General features: G+C 42.3%; 1 protein-coding gene across 2 annotated transcripts; it reads left to right on the top strand.

The window, feature by feature from the left end:
• Positions 1-11457: 11457 nt before the first annotated feature.
• LOC121970206 lies at positions 11458-19791 on the top strand. Of its 2 annotated transcripts, XM_042520755.1 has the most exons (9): positions 11458-12525; positions 13738-13793; positions 13873-13955; positions 14512-14590; positions 15491-15601; positions 16454-16563; positions 17354-17437; positions 18755-18792; positions 19682-19791. In XM_042520755.1, the coding sequence occupies exons 1-9, from the start codon at positions 11610-11612 to the stop codon at positions 19750-19752; spliced, it is 1548 nt and encodes a 515-aa protein (XP_042376689.1). In that variant the 5' UTR covers positions 11458-11609; the 3' UTR covers positions 19753-19791. The 2 variants fall into 2 exon arrangements, with proteins under 2 accessions (XP_042376689.1, XP_042376690.1); XM_042520756.1 differs by lacking the exon at positions 18755-18792 and having other exon boundaries at positions 19682-19790.
• The last annotated feature ends 1780 nt before the right edge of the window (positions 19792-21571 follow it).

Genomic DNA, 21571 nt, shown 5'->3' with positions numbered 1-21571 from the left:
CAAGAGGTGATTTTGAATATTTTGTCTCTTTTATAGATGATTATTCAAGATACGGATACATTTACTTAATGTGCCGCAAGTCCGAGTGCTTTGATAAGTTCAAAGAGTACAAGACTGATGTGGAGAAACAATTAGGTAAAAGTATCAAGACACTACGGTCTGATCGTGGTGGTGAATACCTTTTATGAGAGTTTAGGAATTACTTATCAGAGGCCGGGATTCAATCCCAATTGTCCACACCTGGTACACCCCAACAGAATGGTGTAGCAGAACGAAGGAATAGGACTCTTATGGAGATGGTTAGATCGATGATGAGTTATTCAGAATTACCAAATTCGTTTTGGGGATACGCTCTGGAAACGGCAGCGCACATTCTGAACTTAGTACCTTCTAAATCAGTATCTTCTACTCCCACAGAATTGTGGAATGGGCGAAAGCCCAGTCTAAGATATATTCGAATTTGGGGTAGTCCAGCACATGTGCTGAAACCAGATGCTAATAAGTTAGAATCTCGTACAGAAGTTCGTGTGTTTATGGGTTATCCCAGAGGAACAAAAGGTGATTTATTTTATAGTCCTAAAGACCAGAAGGTCATTGTTAGCACCAATACCCAGTTTTTAGAAGAAGACTATATAATGGATCACAAGCCCAGTAGCAAAGTTGTTCTAGAAGAACTTAGAGAGGACACGTATACTTTAGTACCATCAGTACAAGATGAAGTACCACAAGCGACTGCAACACATGTCACACATGATACACAACCACAGATGATGCCTCGTCGTAGTGGGAGAGTGGTGAGGGAACATGAGAGATTCATGTTTTTGGGAGAGTCTTCGGACTTGATCCCGGGTAAACATGAACCTGATCCCCGTACATATGACGAAGCACTCCAAGATATAGATGCAGTATCTTGGCAAAAAGCAATGAATTCTGAAATAGAGTCTATGTACTCTAATAAGGTCTGGGAGCTTGTAGAACCACCGAATGGTGTAAAAGTTGTTGGATGCAAGTGGATCTACAAAAGGAAAAGAGGGACAGACGGGAAGGTAGAAACCTTCAAAGCTAGGCTTGTTGCGAAAGGGTACACTCAGAAAGAGGGAATCGATTATGAGGAGACCTTTTCACCGGTAGCCATGCTTAAGTCTATCCGGATACTCTTATCCATTGCTGCTCATATGGATTATGAGATTTGACAAATGGATGTCAAGACAGCTTTCCTTAATGGAAGTCTTGAAGAGAACATCCATATGAAGCAACCAGAAGGGTTCATTGAAAAAGGAAAAGAGCATCTAGTGTGCAAGCTCAATCGGTCCATTTATGGATTGAAGCAAGCTTCAAGGTCTTGGAACATCCGGTTTAATGAAGTAATCCAGTCATATGGATTTATTCAGTGTCCGGATGAGTCTTGTGTATACAAGAAGTATAACGGAAATGTGGTGGTATTTCTTGTAGTATACGTAGATGATATTTTGTTAATTGGCAACAATGTCAAGGTATTATCGGACGTAAGGGTATGGTTGTCCAAACAATTTGATATGAAGGACTTAGGAGATTGTGCACACATTCTTGGGATCAAAGTTATAAGGGATCGCAAGAAAAGAATGTTGTGTCTGTCCCAAGCTTCATATATAGATACAATCCTTGCTCATTTTAACATGCAGGATTCCAAGAAAGGTTTCTTACCTTTTAGGCATGGAGTAACTCTATCTAAAGAGATGTCTCTGAAGACATCAAAGGAGATAGAGGACATGAAAGCAGTTCCTTATGCTTCGGTTGTAGGAAGCCTCATGTATGCAATGCTATGTACGAGACCTGATATCTGTTTTGCCGTGGGCATGATTAGTAAATATCAGAGTAACCCTGGACAAGGACATTGGACCGCGGTAAAGCATATATTAAAGTACCTGAGAAGGACTAGAGATTATATGCTAGTTTACCAAGCAGACGATTTGCTCCCTGTGGGTTACACAGATTCAGATTTCCAATCAGATAGGGACAACAGTAAGTCTACATCAGGCTATGTGTTTACTTTAGGAGGTGGAGCCATTGCATGGAGGAGTGTTAAGCAAAAATGCGTTTCAGACTCAACCATAGAAGCTGAGTATGTAGCAGCCTCTGAGGCAGCTAAAGAAGTAGTATGGTTCAGGAACTTTCTAACGGACTTAGATGTGATTCCTGGTTTGCCCAAAATCATCACAATTTATTGTGATAATAGCGGTGCAGTTGCAAACTCGAAGGAACCACGAGCCCATAAGGCAAGTAAACATATAGAGCGCAAGTACCACCTGATACGAGATATCGTTAAGCGAGGAGAAGTTGTCATCGCCGAGATTGCATCAGCAGATAACCTGGCAGATCCTTTCACTAAGGCCCTTCCAGCAAAAGCTTTCGATCGGCATGTGGAGGGAATGAGAATCAGATGTATGGCAGAAGATATGACAGCTTGGTCATTAGTATAAGTGGGAGATTGTTAGAGTGTATACTGAAAGCCTAAGCTTTTGTAAACATTTATCTTGAATAAAGAATCACATTTGGTCAAATTATCTACATTTGTTTGTAGTTGTTCAATTAATTTATATTGTAGATAACATAGTATGTGGTGTCACATACAGAAGATGATGATATCAGTACCTTATAAATTATAAACAGTAGCTCACGACCAAAATGGAAAGGAACAAACCATTAGAAGGTCGTAGTGTAATTAGAAATTAGTTTATCTTAACTATATAATTACACTAGTACACTTAGAGTGTATTGAGTAGGACCATTAGAGGTCGTTTATTTTATACTGACTTTATGAAGGAACAAAGACCTCAGTTATTATGGAAGTGTGTGCTCTTAATCCTAATATAATAACAAGCACATATATTTGATATTTATTTCTTTAACTTATCAATGAGTGAGATTTAGTTCGATAAATCAATAAGCTCGATAAGTTGGGAAATGATATCACTTATAGTGTGTATTGTTGATTATAGAAGGAAACTGTGTCCTAGTGATCTAGGTTGATAATGTCCCCAAGAAGAGCTCATAAGGATTGTCATGTTAAACCCTGCAGGTGGATTTAGTCCAACATGACGATAAGGTTGAGTGGTACTATTCTTGGACTAAGATATTAATTAAATGAGTTGTCAGTAACTCACTTAATTAGTGGACATTCGACATCTTAAACACGGGAGACTAACACACTCATAATAAGAAGGAGCCCAAAAATGTAATTTGGGATTGGTGCGGTAGTTCAATAATAGTTCTCTAGTGGAATGAATTATTATTGATAAAATTAAGTTGTGTGTTCGAGGCGAACACGGGATGCTTAATTTTATCAGGAGACCAAAACCAATTCCTCCTCTTGGTCCCTATCGTAGCCTCTTATTTATAGAGTACTATACCCACCTATACCCACCTTCATACCCATGATGTAGGGGCCGGCCAAGCTAGCTTGTGGATCAAGCTAGGGCCGGCCAAACCATTGGTTCATGGGTGGCCGACCCCAGCTTGAGCCCAAGCTTAGGTGGCCGGCCCTATTAAATTAAAAAAGAATTTTAATTTTAAAATTTTCTTATGTAGAAGATATAATTTATTGGAGAGATTAAAAATTAAAATATCTCTTTTATAAGTTTCTACAAAAGATTAAAGAGAGAGATTAAATTTCTTTCCTTATTTGTAGATTGGAAAGATATTTTATTTTTCTTCTTTATAAATTATTCACATGTTGAAAAATTAAAATTATAGAAATTTCTTTTTATCAACCATGAAGGGATTTTAAAGAGAAATTTTATTTTTTAAAATTTCCGAAGACAAATAAGGAATTTTTAATTGTTGATTGAAAATTGTCTTGTTTGCTCTCCATGAGGTGGCCGACCATGACATGTTTAATTGGGAAATTTTATTTTATTTTTCTTAATTAATTCATGTCAAGGGAAGTTAAGGAAATTTTATTGTAATTAAATTTCCTTATTTGCCAAAGCTAAGGATTATAAAAGAGGGGGTTTTGGGAGCCTTCAAGGTGAACAATCTCTATTATTTTCTTTCTTGGTGTGGCCGGCCTCTTCTCTTTCTCTCCTCTCCATCCTTTGTGGCCGAACCTCACATCTTCTTTGGAGATCAAGTGGTGGCCGAATTCTAGCTTGGAGAAGAAGGAGAGAAAGCTTACATCCCTTGGAGCTTGGTTGGTGGAAAAAGATCTTCATCTTTTGGAAGCATTGTGCTTGGCCGAAACTTGAAGAAAGGAGAAGAAGGTGCTTTGGTGGTTTCTCATCTCGGAAGATCGTTGCCCACACAACGTCCGAGGTTAGAAGAGGAATACGGTAGAAGACCTAGAGGTTTTTGCTTGCAAAAGAAAAGGTATACTAGTATTTAATTTCCGCATCATACTAGTTTTATTCCTTTGTAAAATACCAAATACAAGAGTCATGCGATTCTAATATTTTGAATTTGTTTTCGATGTTGTGTTCTTTTGTTTTTCTTTTCCTTGTGATTTGATTGTTCTTTTCGGTTGACCTAAAGTTATTTAAGGAAATTAAATATTAGCTTTCTTTAAAAGGCTTTGTCTAGGCGGTGGTGGTTGTTCCCATATCCAAGAAGGTCATGTGCCTCACCATGCAGTCCTGGAAGCCAATTTTGGAAATTAATATTTAATGGAATTAATAACCTAGGTGATTTGGATTGAACGTGTTAAGTTCCACAGGAGATCCAAGTCTAAACCTAAAAGAACAAATAGATTAAACTTTGGATCAAACGTGTTAAGTTCCGCAGGCGATCCAAGTTTAATTTAAAAGAACACATGGTAGCTAGAAAAAGGTTCAGACCTTTGTACAAAATTTTTGTACAGTGGAACCATTAGGTTTTTCGAGTAGCAACCAACACGAGTCGCCTGAGTAAGTTCCTCAGCTGGCTCATACTCATCTACCCTTCACGGCCGCGACGACTCGATCAGCACCGTGACCAGTTCATCCATCCATCCGGGGCGCCCCCCGGGGCTAGGGTACGTTACCGTACCTTTCTTACATTTATTTCACTATTCTGTTATTAGTATTCAGTTGCTTATATATCTGTGGGATTCGCCTCGAGCACCGAGGGACCAGAGGCCGGGGCGACCTGGCCGTTGGATACAGGCACTGTTGACCGGAGGACTTCTGACGACGCGGTCAACACAGAAGACAGCTCACCATCCGGTTCATGGGATGCGATCAACCTTCCAAACACGTCACACCGGCAGATCCGTCTTCTCAGCTTCTCGACAGGATCAAATTGGCGCCATCTGTGGGAACGCACCTGGTCGGGAACGTAAAGATAGACGATGCCGGAGAAGTCTACTATCCTCATGACCTCGGTCAGTTTTTGCATTATCTTTCCTCTTTCAGTTATATGATCTGTCTTAGTTCCTCGATTGAGGACTCAGTGCCGATCGGGCGGACGTATATTATCCGAGCCACCCGCTCGATGTCGAGAACCCCGTGCCAATCGGTCGGGCGTATATTATCCGAGCCACCGGCTCGATATCGAAACCCCCATGCCGATCGGTCGGGCGTATATTATCAGAGCCCCGAGCTCGATGCCGAAGACCCCGTGCCGATCGGCCGGGCGTATATTATCCGAGCCACCGGCTCGATGTCGAAGACCCCGTGCGGATCGGCGGGGCGTATATTATCCGAGCCACCGGCTCGATGTCGAGAACCCCGCGCCAATCGGCTGGGCGTATATTATCCGAGCCACTGGCTCAATGTCGAAGACCCCGTGCCGATCGGCCGGGTGTATATTATCCGAGCCACCGGCTCGATGTCGAGAACCCCGCGCCAATCGACTGGGCGTATATTATCCGAGTCACCGGCTCGATGCCGAAGACCCCGTGCCGATCGGTCGGGCGTATATTATCCGAGCCACCGGCTCGATGTTGAGAACCCCACGCCAATCGGCCGGGCGTATATTATACGAGCCACCGGCTCGATGTTGAAGACCCCGTGCCGATCGGCCGGGCATATATTATACGAGCCCCGAACTCGATGCCGAAGACCCCGTGCCGATTGACCGGACATATATTATGCGAGCCACCAACTCGATGTCGAAGACCCCGTGCCGATTGGCCGGGCATATATTATCCGAGCCATCGGCTCGATGTCGAAGACCCCGTGCCGATCGGTCGGGCGTATATTTATTTGAGCCCCGAGCTCGATGCCAAAGACCCCGTACCGATCGGCCGGGAGTATATTATCCGAGCCATCGGCTCGATGTCGAAGACCCCGTGCCGATCGGCCGGGTGTATATTATCCGAGCCATCGGCTCGATGTTGAGAACCCCGCGCCAATCGGTCGGGCGTATATTATTCGATCCACCAGCTCGATGTCGAAGACCCCGTGCCGATCGGCCGGGCGTATATTATTCGAGCCACCGGCTTGATGTCGAGAACTCCGCGCCAATCGACCGGGTGTATATTATCCGAGCCACTGGCTCGATGTCGAAGACCCCGTGCCGATCGGTCGGGCGTATATTATCCGAGCCCCGAGCTCGATGCCGAAGACCCCGTGCCGATCGGACGGGCGTATATTATCCGAACCACTGGCTCGATGTCGAAGACTCCGCGCCGATCGGTCGGGCATATATTATCCGATCCACTAGCTCGATGTTGAAGACCCCGTGTCGATTAATCGGGCGTATATTATCCGAACCCCGAGCTCGATGCCGAAGACCCCGTGCCGATCGACCGGGCGTATATTATCCGAGCCACCGGCTCGATGTCGAAGACCCCGTGCCGATTCGCCGGGCGTATATTATCCGAGTCACCGGCTTGATGCCGAAGACCCCGTGCCGATTCGCCGGGCGTATATTATCCGAGTCACCGGCTCGATGTCGAAGACCCCATGTCGATCGGTCGGGCGTATATGATCCGAGCCCCGAGCTCGATGTCGAAGACCCCGTGCCGATCGGCCGGGCGTATATTATCCGAGCCACCGGCTCGATGTTGAAGACCCCGCGCTGATCGACCAGGCGTATATCATCCGAGCCACCGGCTCGATGTTGAATACCCCGTGCCGATCGGTCGGGCGTATATTATCCGAGCCCCGAGCTTGATGCCGAAGACCCCGTGCCGATCGGCCGGGCATATATTATCCGAGCCACCGGCTCGATGTCGAAGACCCCGTGCCGATTGGCTGGGCGTATATTATCCGAGCCATCGGCTCGATGTCGAAGACCCCGTGCCGATTGGCCAGGCGTATATTATCCGAGCCATCAGCTCGATGTCGAAGACCCCGTGTCGATCGGCCGGGCATATATTATCCGAGTCACCGTCTCGATGCCGAAGACCCCGTGCCGATCGGCCGGGCGTATATTATCCGAGCCGTGAGCTCATTATCGAAGACCCCGTGCCGATCGGCCGGGTTTGAGTTATGCTTGAAGACCGTCGAGCGGTGGCATTAAATTCTAGAGTCGAACCGGCGACTATAAAAACCCCGGCTTGAAGATCGTCGAGTCTAGAGTCGAACTGGCGACTATAAAAATCCCGGCTTGAAGACCGTCGAGCGGCGACGTTAAACTCTAGATTCGAATCGGCGACTATAAAAACCCCGGCTTGAAGACCGTCGAGCGGCGACGTTAAACTCTAGAGTCGAACCGGTGACTATAAAAACCCCGGCTTGAAGACCGTCGAGCGGCGACGTTAAACTCTAGAGTCGAACCGACGACTATAAAAATCCCGGCTTGAATACCGTCGAGCGGCGACGTTAAACTCTAGAGTCGAACCGACGACTATAAAAACCCCGACTTAAAGACCGTTGAGCGGCGACGTTAAACTCTAGAGTCAAACCGGCGACTATAAAAACCCCGGCTTGAAGACCGTCGAGCCGCGACGTTAAACTCTAGAGTCGAACCTGCGACTATAAAAACCCCGGCTTGAAGTCCACTTCATGGACCAATTCATCGGATGTCTTTTCTCCCCCGTTCGGGGATGAGTAACCGGCTTATCAAATATTTTATCTCCCCTGTTCAAGGTCGAGTGATTATCATTGATATCATACCAGTTTCAGATATTTTATCTCCCCTATTCGGGGTCGAGCAATTATTACTGGTCTCGGACCGACTTATCAGATATTATATCTCCCCCAGTCGGGGTTGAGCGGCCTTCACTGGTCACGGACCAACTTGTCACGATTATCTATCTCCCCCGTTTGGGGTCGAGCAGTCATCGCGAGCATCTATCTCCCCCGTTCGGGGTCGAGCGTATCAGATATTTTATCTCCCCCGTTCGGGGTCGAGCAATTATTACTGGTCTCGGACCGGCTTATCAGATATTATATCTCCCCCAATCGGGGTTGAGCGACCTTCACTGGTCACGGACCAGCTTGTCACGATTATCTATCTCCCCCGTTCGGGGTCGAGCAGTCGTCGCGAGCATCTATCTCCCCCGTTCGGGGTCGAGCGTATCAGATATTTTATCTCCTCCATTCGGGGTCGAGCAATTATTACTAGTCTCGGACCGGCTTATCAGATATTATATCTCCCCCAGTCGGGGTTGAGAGGCCTTCACTGGTCACGGACCAGCTTGTCACGATTATCTATCTCCCCCGTTCGGGGTCGAGCAGTTATCGCGAGCATCTATCTCTCCCGTTCGGGGTCGAGCAGTCGTTGCGAGCATCTATCTCCCCCGTTCGGGGTCGAGCAGTTTTCACGGGTCACGGAGCATACCGGAGCCTCTTATCTCCCTCGTTCAGGGTCGAGCTATCACCGATGGTCACGGATAGGAGAAGCCCCACTGGTTGTGGACCAGGATATCTCTGGGCTTTGTGCCTGTTCGGCTCATGACTTTTGCTTCCATGTGCCTTCAACGCATGGGCTGCACCCCAGGGCAGTTCACGATGCGCCCGTTCGGCATCACCCACTCATCGCTACTCCATCGTCGTGCCAACATTTTGCGTTCGCTCGTCGACCCTTCTTGGTGTTGCTCAATCAGCACTCTCATAGTCATCCGGTCGGTATCGCTCAGTCATCCGTTCGGCCACACACTTGAGATACTTGGTCGAACGCTCGACATTCTCTAGATGGTCGGGCCAGCATTTTACGATCGTCTAGTCGTCACTTTCTCGGTCGTCCGCTCGGTGTCGCCCGCTCGTTCGCCCGACCAGCATTTTATGATCGACTGATTGTCATTTTCTCCGTCGCTCGTTCGGTATTGCCCACTCACCGTCTACTCACTCGATCGACATCCTTACGATCGTCCGTTCGGCCGCATGCTTGAACTAGGTCGCACGCTTGGCATCATCTCTCATTGTTCGCTCAGCATCGCTACCATCTCCCGTGCGATGTGCTCTCGATTACTCGGTTCGTATTTTTTCAGTTACCTGATCAGTATCTCCTCGATCGCGCGTTCGGTCCGACCTCCCGCCTTTTTACCCAATCAGCACTATCTCCGTTGATCGGACTGCACTATTTCTCGTCGCTTGCTCGCTACTAGTTAGTCACTTGCTCGGCATCACCACAGCTACTTGTTCGACGTGATAAGATGAGCACAGTGACCTGATTTCATGTTCGGCAACGATTCTATTTTGGGACTTGGTCTAGTCAGTCAGACTTGCGCCTCCTTCGACTAGACTTGAAGGGGAGGCTTGTGTGATGCAGATGTAGTCTGTGGCATAGGAGCAATTAGAGAAGGAAGGGAGGGCAGTTTTGTCATTTCATTGGTTGAGGGTTTTGTGCTCATAAAGAGCACTGTTCATAGCGTGAAAGAGGAGGGTTTTCGGATCTGGGGGTCGCCAACAGGAACCAAAAGGAAGAGACGTCTTCCTTCTCCCTCTCGAGCTTCTCGCCGGCATTGACGCCGACCGTCGGCCTTAGCATCTTCTCCTCTCCTTCTGGCCACCACAACCCCCTCTTCTCGTGCATGCTGCCCTTCCCTCAGGCTCTCACCTTCGTCGCCACTGCGGGCCACCTAGCGCCGACGGGCCTCGCGTTGCCCCCAGCGTCACCTCCTTCGTCGTTGGCCAGCCGTTGCCCTCTCTTTCTCGCTCGAAGGCACGCTGCTCCTCTCAAGCGTCGCCATCTTCTCCCCTGCGACGGACGCCACCAGCCTCGTCGTCAGCTACTTCCTCACTCTCTCCGACGACCTGAGCGCCTATCTCATACACGCCGACGACCTCGCGCCACCTCCCTGTCATCAAACACCGTGGACGATTGCCCTCCTCATCCAGCGCCCTACACCTGCGCCACCCTCCACCGCCGACACCCCTCGCCGACCCTCCTCCCTCAGCGTCGGCCACGCGCAGTACTACGTCAGATAGATGTCGCCCAGTCCTGCTGTCTTCAGTGCGGATGCGGAGGTCGCTGCCGCCTTTGGCCGCCACAGGCTCTCCTCCCCTTTCTTTCTCTACCAAATCTGGTCGTCGCCACCTCTTCTAGCGCGAATATGGCTGCCGTCAGGTGTAGATCACGTTGGTATCACAGATCGGGCCCCCTCTTTGTGCATCTCCGTTATATTCCAGCCCGCGAGCTAGTGGTGCGGCCTTCATACCGCTCTTGTATTCCGGCCTGCGAGCCACAGTGGTATTCCGGCTTTCGTGCCGATATTGTATGCCGGCCTACGAGCCATTGTAGATGGGCCGCGCACCGTCTTGCGGATCCACATCATGTCCGGCTCCGAGTCGCTTAAGTCAGCTCCTCAGCTGGCTCATACTCATCTACCCTTCACGGCCACGACTTGATCAGCACCGCGACCAGCTCATCCATCCATCCGAGGGCGCCCCCAGGGCCAGGGTACATTACCGTACCTTTCTTACATTTATTTCACTATTCTGTTATTAGTATTCAGCTGCTTATATATCTATGGGATTCGCCTCGAGCACCGAGGGACCAGAGGTCGGGGCGACCCGACCGCTGGATACAGGTACTGTTGACCGGAGGACTTCTGATGATGCGGTCAACACAGAAGACAGCTCACCATCCGGTTTATGGGGATGCGATCAACCTTCCAGACATGTCACACCGGTAGGTCCATCTTCTCAACTTACCGACAGGATCAATTTTGATTAATTTAAAGAAATTTAAATAATTTTAACTATGTTGATAAATAGTACTTTGATTTAATAGTATTTTCATAGTTGTTATAATAACATTGAAAGTAATGATATTCTTGGGACAAATATCCGATGAGATATTCTTTTATTTTATTTTATTTTTTTAAAAGGAGTACTCTTTTAATTTTTACCTAATAGTTTTAGATCAATATCCAAATGAAATCAAACTCAAGTAGAATTGAAATTATAATTAGAATTGAAATTATAATTTGAAATGGTTTAAATTCCAATTCGTTATTTCAATCGCAATTTATTTGAGTATATAAATAGAGTTATTTGAATTAACAAAATATTTTTGAATAATCAAATAAAATATTACAAATTTAGATTCAATTAAAAAATATTAAAATTTTAAATATAAATTAAATGTTTTTAGAGATGACAGACAGGCTCGATTGGGTTGCAAGCACCTACATCAATTATCTTATCCAAAAATTCCCTTACATTCAGTTCGAGCTCGCGGTTTTAGAATTTGGCTCTGTGATTGTATTTGATTTCTTTAGTTTAGGGTGTGGCTGGTTTTGAGTGATCGCGTTCCTCTCCCCAAAAATGGCGACCTCCAAATTGTGGTCTACCCTCTTCCTCTCCTACTCGGCCGCCAAACTCAACCCTCGTCTCTTCGCCAGGAACCCCTTCTCTCCCGCTCGGCGCCTCCTTTCCACCACTGCCACTCCTTATCCGCTATACTACGAGCTCATCCGCTACCGTCCTGTCCGCGGCTCTACCTCCCGCCGTCGGCTCCCAAATGCGCATGACGGCTCCGACCAGCCGCCCCCCGCATCGTCAGACGCAGCTGAAGTACTCTCCGACACCGCCGGCTCCTCCTCCGAGGCCGCCATGGACCGTTCCAAGCGGCGGTACTACCGCAAGCGGCAACGCCGCATGTACGGAGGCTCCGACGACGAGGACCGCCGGCGCGGCGCCGGAGACGAATACGTAGAGCTCGAGCCGGAGGTAATAGACTTCCCTCGCCTTCACCCACGCGAGGAGGAACTTTACTTCTACGACGCCTTTGCGTATCCCTGGGAGAAGGATAAGCACTATCGCATGGTGTACCAGCTTGAAAAGAAGTACTTTCCTCAGTATTCCTTGGATAAGGCTTTCGTCGACCCCATGGAGCCTGTACCGCCGGCATCGGCAGAGGAAGGTGTGGTGAAAAAGAAAGGACGGAAGCCGAAGAAAGGGAAGGATGGTAGCGAGGAGAAGGATGAGAGGGCTTTGATCTTTTTTGAAGAAAGCGTGGAGAAAAAGGACAGTCTTGCCATCAAGAGTGTGACGGAGAAGAAGGTCGAGGAGTTCTTCAAGTGTTTGAGGAAAGTCCCAAAGGCTGGTAACAGGCAGGGAGCTGTAGCTGCCCCAATAACGGTGGAACAGGCTGAGTCGTATCTCGTGAACAGGAAGACTGAGCTTCCTCCAAGGTGGGATGGCCCATCCGGGACTGTAGTTCTTGTGGACAAACCTAAAGGTCTGGTTGCTGCTTTTTATTTCTTTCGACTAATGTTGTTATTTCAATAGTTCAAATGTTCAATGGCCTTATATATAATGTTCTCACTCACCATTAGAATGTGATGGTAAAATATTAGAATGTATAAACCAGAAATGGTGTAATGAATAGGTTCAAGTCGTTACTAACATATGCAACCTTATTCTAATTGGATTGCATGAGGTCGACTATTGAAAAATGTCAAAAACCGCATCAGGCATGGATCAGCCCATCCCAAACAGTTGGGACTTATGCTTGTTGTTGTTGTTGTTGTATCCTGATGGAATAACAGCTAAAACATAGCCATTGAAGAAGTGATCATATCAATGACATAGAGACACTAATTGAATGAAAGAGTTAAATACCCAACAGACATCAGAAAATATAGAGTCTTGCACTAAACACAGATAAATATTTTCTATGGGTAGTTTCAGGATTACACAGATTTTAGGTTGATAGCTGATTACTCTTCTCTTAGCCTTTTCAATGCAATTGTGTGCAGGTCGTGTGCTGTTAACTTTTATTCATTTATTTATTTTTATCAATTATTCATTTTAAATTTCTGGAGGTATCACATCCTGAACTTTGCTGCAAGCCTAGCAAAGTGAAATGAGAACCATCCCAATCAGGCTATCAAACTAGAAAATCACCCATGAACTGAATATAGACACATAATTAATTATCAAACCAGTATCCTCAGATATTCTAAACTAAAATTATTCTTTTTGGCTGCCAGAACCCTGCGTGTTCTTCCTGCTTCTACTCGCACACACTGCCTTTTTCTCAAGTTCCTTTGCTTTGTGTGCCCATGTCATTCATCCCTTTAATTGTTTAGTTATTGGCTTATTGCACAATATATCGATTCATTTACGCTTTTACTTTCTTAGGTAACTAGCCATTATCATGTCATCTGAACCCAGATTCTCTTTGAATTGATTACACTCTTTTGCATTATTTTGATATCAAGGCTACATCATTCAGGATTTTCAAATGAATATATACTCCTAGTACTAATTCAAGTGGCAAAATAAAGGCTACAACCGGATGGTTAATATGTCTTGATGGTTCCATATAGTCGCATATATGCTCATCCATCGTGGTCGATACAATTGATGACTCTTCTGAATCCAGAAAACTTCTACTTGTTTTGATCCAATTACTAGTTGGCTGAAATTTAAACTATAATTTTGGTAGGATGGACTTCATTTACTGTTTGTGGGAAGTTGCGACGCTTAGTAAAAGTTCAGAAGGTACTTAATTGTTCTTTCACAAACATGTCTTTTATTGGTAGTTTGAGTGGACGCCTATCTTGAAATTTTATGTTCGCAGGTTGGGCATGCTGGTACTCTTGACCCGATGGCCACAGGGTTATTAATTGTTTGTATTGGTAAAGCCACAAAAATTGTTGACAGGTACCTGCCCCCTTCATTGTAATCAGTTCATTCACTGCCTAAGATTCTTTTGACAAAACCAACATTTGTGCTCTTGTGTACCTATCTATTCTAATTTGGGTTGATACTAAATTTTGTTTTTGATATACTAAACTGGTTATTCAATTTGTCTTCCAAAAAGATAATCATTGTAGGGCAAATGTGTAAGAGAAATATATTTCAATTTCCAAGTCCCAAGTCTTCTAATGCCAATTCCACTTCCTGTCCTGTCATAATAAGCATTCAAGATCAAGTTTCATGTTAAAAATTAGTGATTTAATGATGGTTGATGTCGACCTGGAGAAAAATAGAGATTGAACTCTAGGCTTCCCTTGTCACATCATTGGGGTGAGGTTCAATGGCATGACTTGTTACCCTAAATGATTGTTCATTGTTAAATCATGCTACCTAATGCCTGGATTCTGTTCAATGGTTCACTGTTTTGTTTCAAGAGCCTTCTTTTGTTCCATGTTGCTTTTTTGTGAATAAGTTTGTATCCATATTACTAAGTTCCTCATAAATTTATTGGATCCTGCAGGTACCAAGGTATGGTTAAAGGATATAGTGGTGTTTTCCGTCTAGGAGAAGCTACATCAACCTGGGATGCAGATTCACCAGTATACCCTTTTTATTATACTATAGTTACTTCATCTTGACATGCAACAATGAAATATTATGTAATAAAATAAGTTAAATTGGTTTCAGGATTTTTTCTGGCCTTCTTTGTGTACTTTCCTTTTACTTCACTTATTATTTCTCATTTGTTTGCCCATCAAATGGGGTCACCTTCCCCATCCTTTTTGTTTTTGTTCTAGCTGTTTGTGATTATTCTATCTTTGTGTCTTATCTGATGGATCTTTAATTCTGTGTGGTGTTTCTAATGTTTAGCTGCAAAGTAATGCTCCTTTTTTTTTTTGCCAAACTAAAGGCCTCATTTTGGTTTGGAACAATGTCTTTTTGGTATGATTAATTTTGTTAGTTTTGAACAAGGCCAAGTAATTAGTTGCCATCTTAAGTTAACATTAGATATATATGTAACTATACTCATCTTTGGGTCTACTCTAATTATTAATAGGGCAGTCCTTAATCTACTGTTCATTTTAATAGGCTTTTGTGACATTCCTAGATTCTTGAAGGGGAAACTTCTATAACATTATCCTAGCTTGTTTTATATATGATAGCAAATCCTGGAAGCTAAATATATTAATCACAGTTTTTGCAAATGAATGTGATGTAACATGAAAATCATGAAACTATTAGTGATGTAACATGAAAATCATGAAACTATTAAGTATCACAAGAAACATGATGCCTTGTTTTAGAAGTTGTTTATCTGCCAACAGTATGTCATTGTATTTTTGTCTTGGTTTTCACATTTTTACGCATTAGCAATCTAGATATGAGGAATTAACTTGCTTTATTCCTTTTTTTACAATACATTTGTGTAGGCTCTGGCATAATTGCAGAAGTTATCTTTCTTTCCATTTTGATTAAATTTATTTTAATTCTGTGACAAGGTTATTCAAAGAGAACCATGGGAACACATCAAGGATGATGATATAAAAAAGGCGGTTAAATCTTTCTTAGGAGAGATATGGCAAGTTCCTCCTATGTTTTCAGCCATTAAGGTTAGAGATCTTTGTTATTTTGGAAAATTTATTTGATTGATTCACACATTCAATTGACAATTTAGTGAGGAAACTTACAGTTGGTAGAGGTCATTTTCTTGAAGGCTCATCTTTCATGTATATGAGTGACGCTCCACGGGAGCTGGAAATGACTGATGGCAGAAAAAAATGTGATGAACACCTGGGTTGAATTTAGAATTTTAGATAATTATTTTTCTTATTATCCTTAAGAGCTTTGTAACTCTTGATTCTTTAGTTTTACATATCTAAGAGTTTCATAAAAAAGAAATATGGACGAGCACAAATATATGAATTAGGAATGATTATTATTACTCTCTTCCCTTTACTCTCTGTGGTACAGCATGTTATGTTGCACAGGAAATAGTGGAAAATCCAATCTTTTCCTAAATGTGTCTGTCTTGACATTTCAACAGAATGTATTATTTGCCATATGACCAACCTTGGAATATATGACTTGCATGAAGTTGAAACTATAGCATAGAAGAGCTTATATGACATAGACAAGAAGTTTTTGGCTGAAGGTTTGTTTCATGGTGAAAAGATATATGTTACTAACTTGAATTACAATTGCTTGTGGTTAATTTTGCCTTTATTTGGTAGACTAAAGTGTATATATTAATGTGAATACAAACTGAACCTTTATGTTGGGATTTCTACGTCATCTTCTTAGCTTTACCATTAACATGTGTCAAACCCATGGTGTTGGATTAAATGTAAACTTGTAAGACTTATTTATGTCAGAAACTATTCAACTAAATATGAATTTGGTGATGTTTTTAATTCGATATGGAATTCTTTCTTTTTCTCCTGACAAGTATTGTAATTAATTAGGTTGGCGGTGAAAGAATGTACGAGAAAGCAAGGAAAGGAGAAACAGTTGAGTTATCACCAAGACGAATATCAATATATCAGTTTGATATTGAGCGCAGCTTGGGTGACAGGTGCATCCAATGATTGTGTATTTTAAACAGTGTTTGGGAACTTATTCAATTTGGTTGACCTAGTTTAGTGCATATTTTAAGAAAATCCACTGAAGAATGATTCTTGTTGAATGATTTCATTTGTGTAATTGCTGTATTAGGGTTTAGGGTATCTGGTACACAAAAATTTTCCATTCTGATACTACATGATAAGTAATTGCTTTTAGGCTTTATCATAGGCTACTTATTTGTTTACAAACTTAAAATGATAGGTTGTATTGTGGTTGAAGGCTGATCTTTTTAAATGGTCTAGGTTTAATCCAGCAGGTCCATGAAAATAGTTAATTTTTTTGAAGAGAAAAAGTTTTCTAGCTCTGCCACATTGGTTGGGCAAAAAATTTTTTTGCACCGAGTGATGTGGTTTAAAATAGGGTTAAGATAATTAAACTTATAAAATTTAAAATTTCCTAGTCTAAAACTTTTACTTTCTAATTTGAATCCATCTTAACTCTCATTTTAAACTGCATCCTTTGATGACCATGCTCATTTCTTACTACCATCTATATTTTCGAATTGGGTGACTACTTTTCCTGAAAGCTTAAGTTGTTATGATTACAGACAGCATGCAACAAATTGCAATGAGGACGGATCATTACAGGAATTTTTTTGATAGCATACTGTAGAATACTTCAGTAGTAACTGGCTGTTAGAGAGTATAGTGTGGAAACATCCTTTCTACTTTCCCTTTTATCTGTGTTAGATAAGTTGTCAGGGCCATTATGATTATCCTACACTCAATTCTTCCCTGCAGGCAGAATCTGGTATTCAGAGTAACTTGTTCTAAGGGAACATATATCCGATCTCTTTGTGCTGATCTTGGAAAAGCTCTTGGCAGGTATTCTTTTTTTCCAGATAAATAACACTAGAACTTTACTCACAGTTCATGTGACTCATGCTGACGATAAATTATGGTGCATGTTAATGGTAGTCCAGGGCAATGTAAATATGTGAATTTATATAACACGCGGTAAGTGGCCAGGGCTTTTCCATAAACTTAGTTTATCTTCTGCAAGGGCCACCAATTAAGCAACCTTGCATCTATTGGTCTTTTCTTATGGAAGTTATGTTTAAATCCTTTCCATTTTCCCTTCTCTAACTTAAGCTATTTCAATTGTTGATGTGTTACACTGTTAGTATTCATCTTCTGTTCTGTACAACTTAGTACTTCAAATTTCAATGCTTATCCACATTCTCTAGGTTATGTCTATCATGGATTCATGATTCCTTCAAAGATGTAATTCTTGTTGCTGTATAAATCAAATCTTTCTTCACATTAATTGCTGATTTGCATGTTTAAGATCCATGTCAGCTTCACAAGCTTTGCTTCTAATTAGTTGCTTTGCTTATTATTATTGTTGGAGTTAATTGTCAGTATCAGAGGTCTTGAAGGATTTTCAGTTTACAGTGTTTTGTTATTTGACGGAAATTGCATTGCTTCAAGTCTACTCTCTCACACAATATTGAATTCCTGGGTCCAGTATGATCTCTTTCTTTTATCAAATAGTTGTCTCCCTTAGAACTACAAGGATTTGGTGTCAGATGCATTTCAATGCAAAATCTCCCTTTAATACGGTATATCATTTTCCCCTGAAGATGTCATAGATGAGCAAGCTCCATCTTATCTAATTGTTCTCATAGACTATAGATAGTTAGTTAAACTTCTAATTGTGCTTTGTGGAACCTATCATGAATGTGTTTTCTCTGTATGTTCTTATTCTTACTACCTCCTCCATGGTACATAGTCCCTGGTGTTCTGGCTATTACATTTCAAACAAGATTACTTAATTGGACATGGTAGGCTTTACTGTAAACTGAGAACAAAATAAATTCATGTCTATTATCCATATGGACCAGCAATCTGAAGCATGCACAATGTATGAAATTAGCAAGATTGTCTGGTGTATGCTTATTCTTATTGTCTCGTCTCCATGGTACATAGAACCTGCTCTTCTGGTTATTGCATTTTAAACAAGATTACTTAATTGGGCATTTTAGGCTTTCTACCTTCCTTTCTTGTAAATTAGAACAAAAAAGTTTGTCTATTATCCACTTGGACCAGCAATCTGACCGCATGCATAATGTATGAAAATCACTGATGGTTTGCTGTTTTTTGTGTTCAATTTATTATGATAATTTCTTATTATGTTTATAGCTGTGCTCATTTGGCTGCCCTACGAAGGGATTCAATTGGTAAGATATCTAACTTTTTTGTCCTGAATTTCAAAAGCCATTCTTGTATTCTGTTTAGGTAGAAGATGTTTACACGGTTATAAGCTTCCATTTCTTGGCTATCATTTTTGCAAGAAATATATGATAAGTGAACCTGTTTGTATAGGTGTTGGTATTTAAAATCAGAGAAAATACTAGCAATTCTTTTCCTCTTTTCATGTAGCTTGTATTGCTTCTCATGAAAAATGGTTCCATTTTGCTTCTGTGAGAATTGAGATATTTTCTAGTCGATTGCTGCTGCCTTTATGGTTTATGGTATGTATTTACTAGAGAAAGAACAAACTGTCAATTAAAGAAATGCAACCTTCATATGGTTCAATTAGCCCGTTATTTAAACCAGCATCATTGCTTTCTTTGTTCTAAATCTCATCACAAAATAAAAATCCAAAATTTTGTGAACAATGTATTTATGCTATTCTCAAATCTATATGGAAACTATTTTCTGATTGTTTCATGGTTCCAATTGCTATTGCAATTCACATCTTAAGATGAGATTTTTTTTCTACTGTATTAGACTATATCACAGGTATTCATTGTGATAACTATCTCCCTCTTTTCTTATTTTGTTCTATTTAAAAATAGTGGTCTGCTAGATACATGTAACGAGATCCACATGATTCCTAAACAGAGTGCTTATCAATTTGCTTTCACCCATTTTTTTTCTTGCTAGGAATTGTTTAAAATTATGCCTGGAGTTCTTAGCAAACAATTGAAATGTAGATTACTAACTGTGATGTCCTGGAATAAATTATTACTCCTACATGGAATTTGAGCAAGCCAAAGTAAATTATTACTCCTGCATGGAATTATTACTCTTCTTGAGTTTGATGTTCATTATGCTTATTTCCAGGAGAATATTCAGTTGACGATGCATGGAACTTCGAAGAACTGGAAGAGCATATCACCAAGGGATACTTATGAGATCACAAGAAATTGTCAGATGTATACTGTGTTTCAAGGTCATTCTTGCTAGTAAATATGCATCAACACTAACCAGTATTATTTCATGTGTTTATTTGGTACAATTTTCTTTCTTTCTAGGTTTCTCATGCACCATCAAACTTGTTTATGTACATGTTCATATGCTACGTGCCTTCTTTTCTCAGGAAATAAGAACATGGTGGAGGATGGAACATACAAGCGCGTTGAATTACACTACAAATGCAAGAAACACTATACGAGTGATCATCATGTCTTTTTATTGATCATGTCTCTTTCAAGAAGGGAGTGAAAACAAGGATCCTCATGCTTGAAGGATCTGTTCTAGTGGGCATTTCCTGTAGAGCTCACAATCGACACTATGATCAGCTTAAGAACAATGATTTTTGTTTCTTTTTTTCTTTTCTTCTTCTTGTTTTATAGTTCATTGAGAAAGATGGAAATACAAGCAAAAAAGCATAAGCTTGCTGTTATGCTTCTTCCTGCTTGTTTGCCTCATCTCCCTTTCGTTATCGCTTAGCTTCGGTATCTCTGCTCTCCTGGCCCACTTCTGGGGGGGGGGGGCCTTGGCGGCACCGGCGATCGCAATCTTTTACCCGTGCGGGCTCCGCTGCGGTCATCTCGGCGAGGGGGGGAACTTGAGACGGTGGTTCCATTTGCGGGAGGCAGTGAGATGGCCGCCGGAGTAAAGACGATTCCCCCTTGTGTGATCTTCTCAGGACTCGGTGCTTGGGCCGATGCGGCGGTATGAACGAGGAGATGATGGTGGAGGTCGCAGAACCAAATTCATTAGCCGCATGACTTTAGTCACGGGCCCAGGCACACAAACTTTTAAAATAAAATAACTAAAAATTAAAATATATTAAAGTTCTTGAATTAAAAACACATAACAATGAACATAGATATCGCCATTCATGTTTTTGCCTCTCCTTACTTGGAAAGATATACTACTCTAATTTTGTGTTTGTTAGTAGTTACATTAAGAAACATATCCCTTTTAATACTTACTCTAACCCTTAAATAAACAATAAAAACAAATTTATTGTTGCACCAACCCTCAGGCATGAATTAATCATCATCAATTAGAATCTTACTAATCAAACTATTTATTTTTTCAAAACAAAAGCAAACATGTCATATATAAATCATAGTAACCTTTCTTGGATTTCTTACCAAATGATGAAACGTGAGACATTATTGTCATAAAGCCCCAACAGGCAATTATGAGCTGGTCCATTAACCTTCGCATCCCACTGCACGTCCTGTTCTTTATCCTCAGTTTTTTTTGATCCACTGTCAGAAAACACTCACTCCGATAATTCTTCAGTAAAAAAGTAAAAAAAAAAACTTTCTGAATTAATTTCTGTTATTTTTACCTTTTGATTTTTACCGCAGTTTTTTTTTCTGCTCTTTTTTAACTTCCCTGCGCAGCAGATTTTATATATCTCTGGAAAAGTTAAAACCTTTTTATTTGCAGATTTTACGGCGCCCCAATTAACACCAAATCACGAGTCAAACTCAAGGCCTTCCTGGTCCCGACTCCCACAAGTTTACTCTTGAGTGACCGGATAGAGTGTCGTAAGGAAGCTCGTCCAGCTCGTCCGTGGGGCCGAATGTGGGTGACGAGTGGGTAGTCGACGGCAGAGTAGCTTTCGGTGTGTGTAATGATGCGGGCGCTCGACGTTAGACGCTCGCGCACGGTCAGGATGCTATTCAATGCGAGCAGCAAATCGCCGGCCATAAAGCTGCTGATCTACCGTTACTTTCTGGAGGATCGCAGTTACGGCGATCTTGTTTGCAT

Source organism: Zingiber officinale, chromosome 4A (genome assembly GCF_018446385.1).
Source record: "Zingiber officinale cultivar Zhangliang chromosome 4A, Zo_v1.1, whole genome shotgun sequence".
Taxonomy (NCBI): Eukaryota; Viridiplantae; Streptophyta; class Magnoliopsida; order Zingiberales; family Zingiberaceae; genus Zingiber; species Zingiber officinale.
This window is presented reverse-complemented; position numbering and strand designations above follow the sequence as displayed.

Bases quoted from the DNA above. Each gene is read 5' to 3' on its own strand.
- LOC121970206 (XM_042520755.1), top strand. From the start codon at position 11,610: ATGGCGACCTCCAAATTGTGGTCTACCCTCTTCCTCTCCTACTCGGCC. The intron at 12,526-13,737 runs GTCTGGTTGCTG...TAATTTTGGTAG, and splicing joins TCTTGTGGACAAACCTAAAG to GATGGACTTCATTTACTGTT. The intron at 17,438-18,754 runs GTATTCTTTTTT...TTATGTTTATAG, and splicing joins CTTGGAAAAGCTCTTGGCAG to CTGTGCTCATTTGGCTGCCC.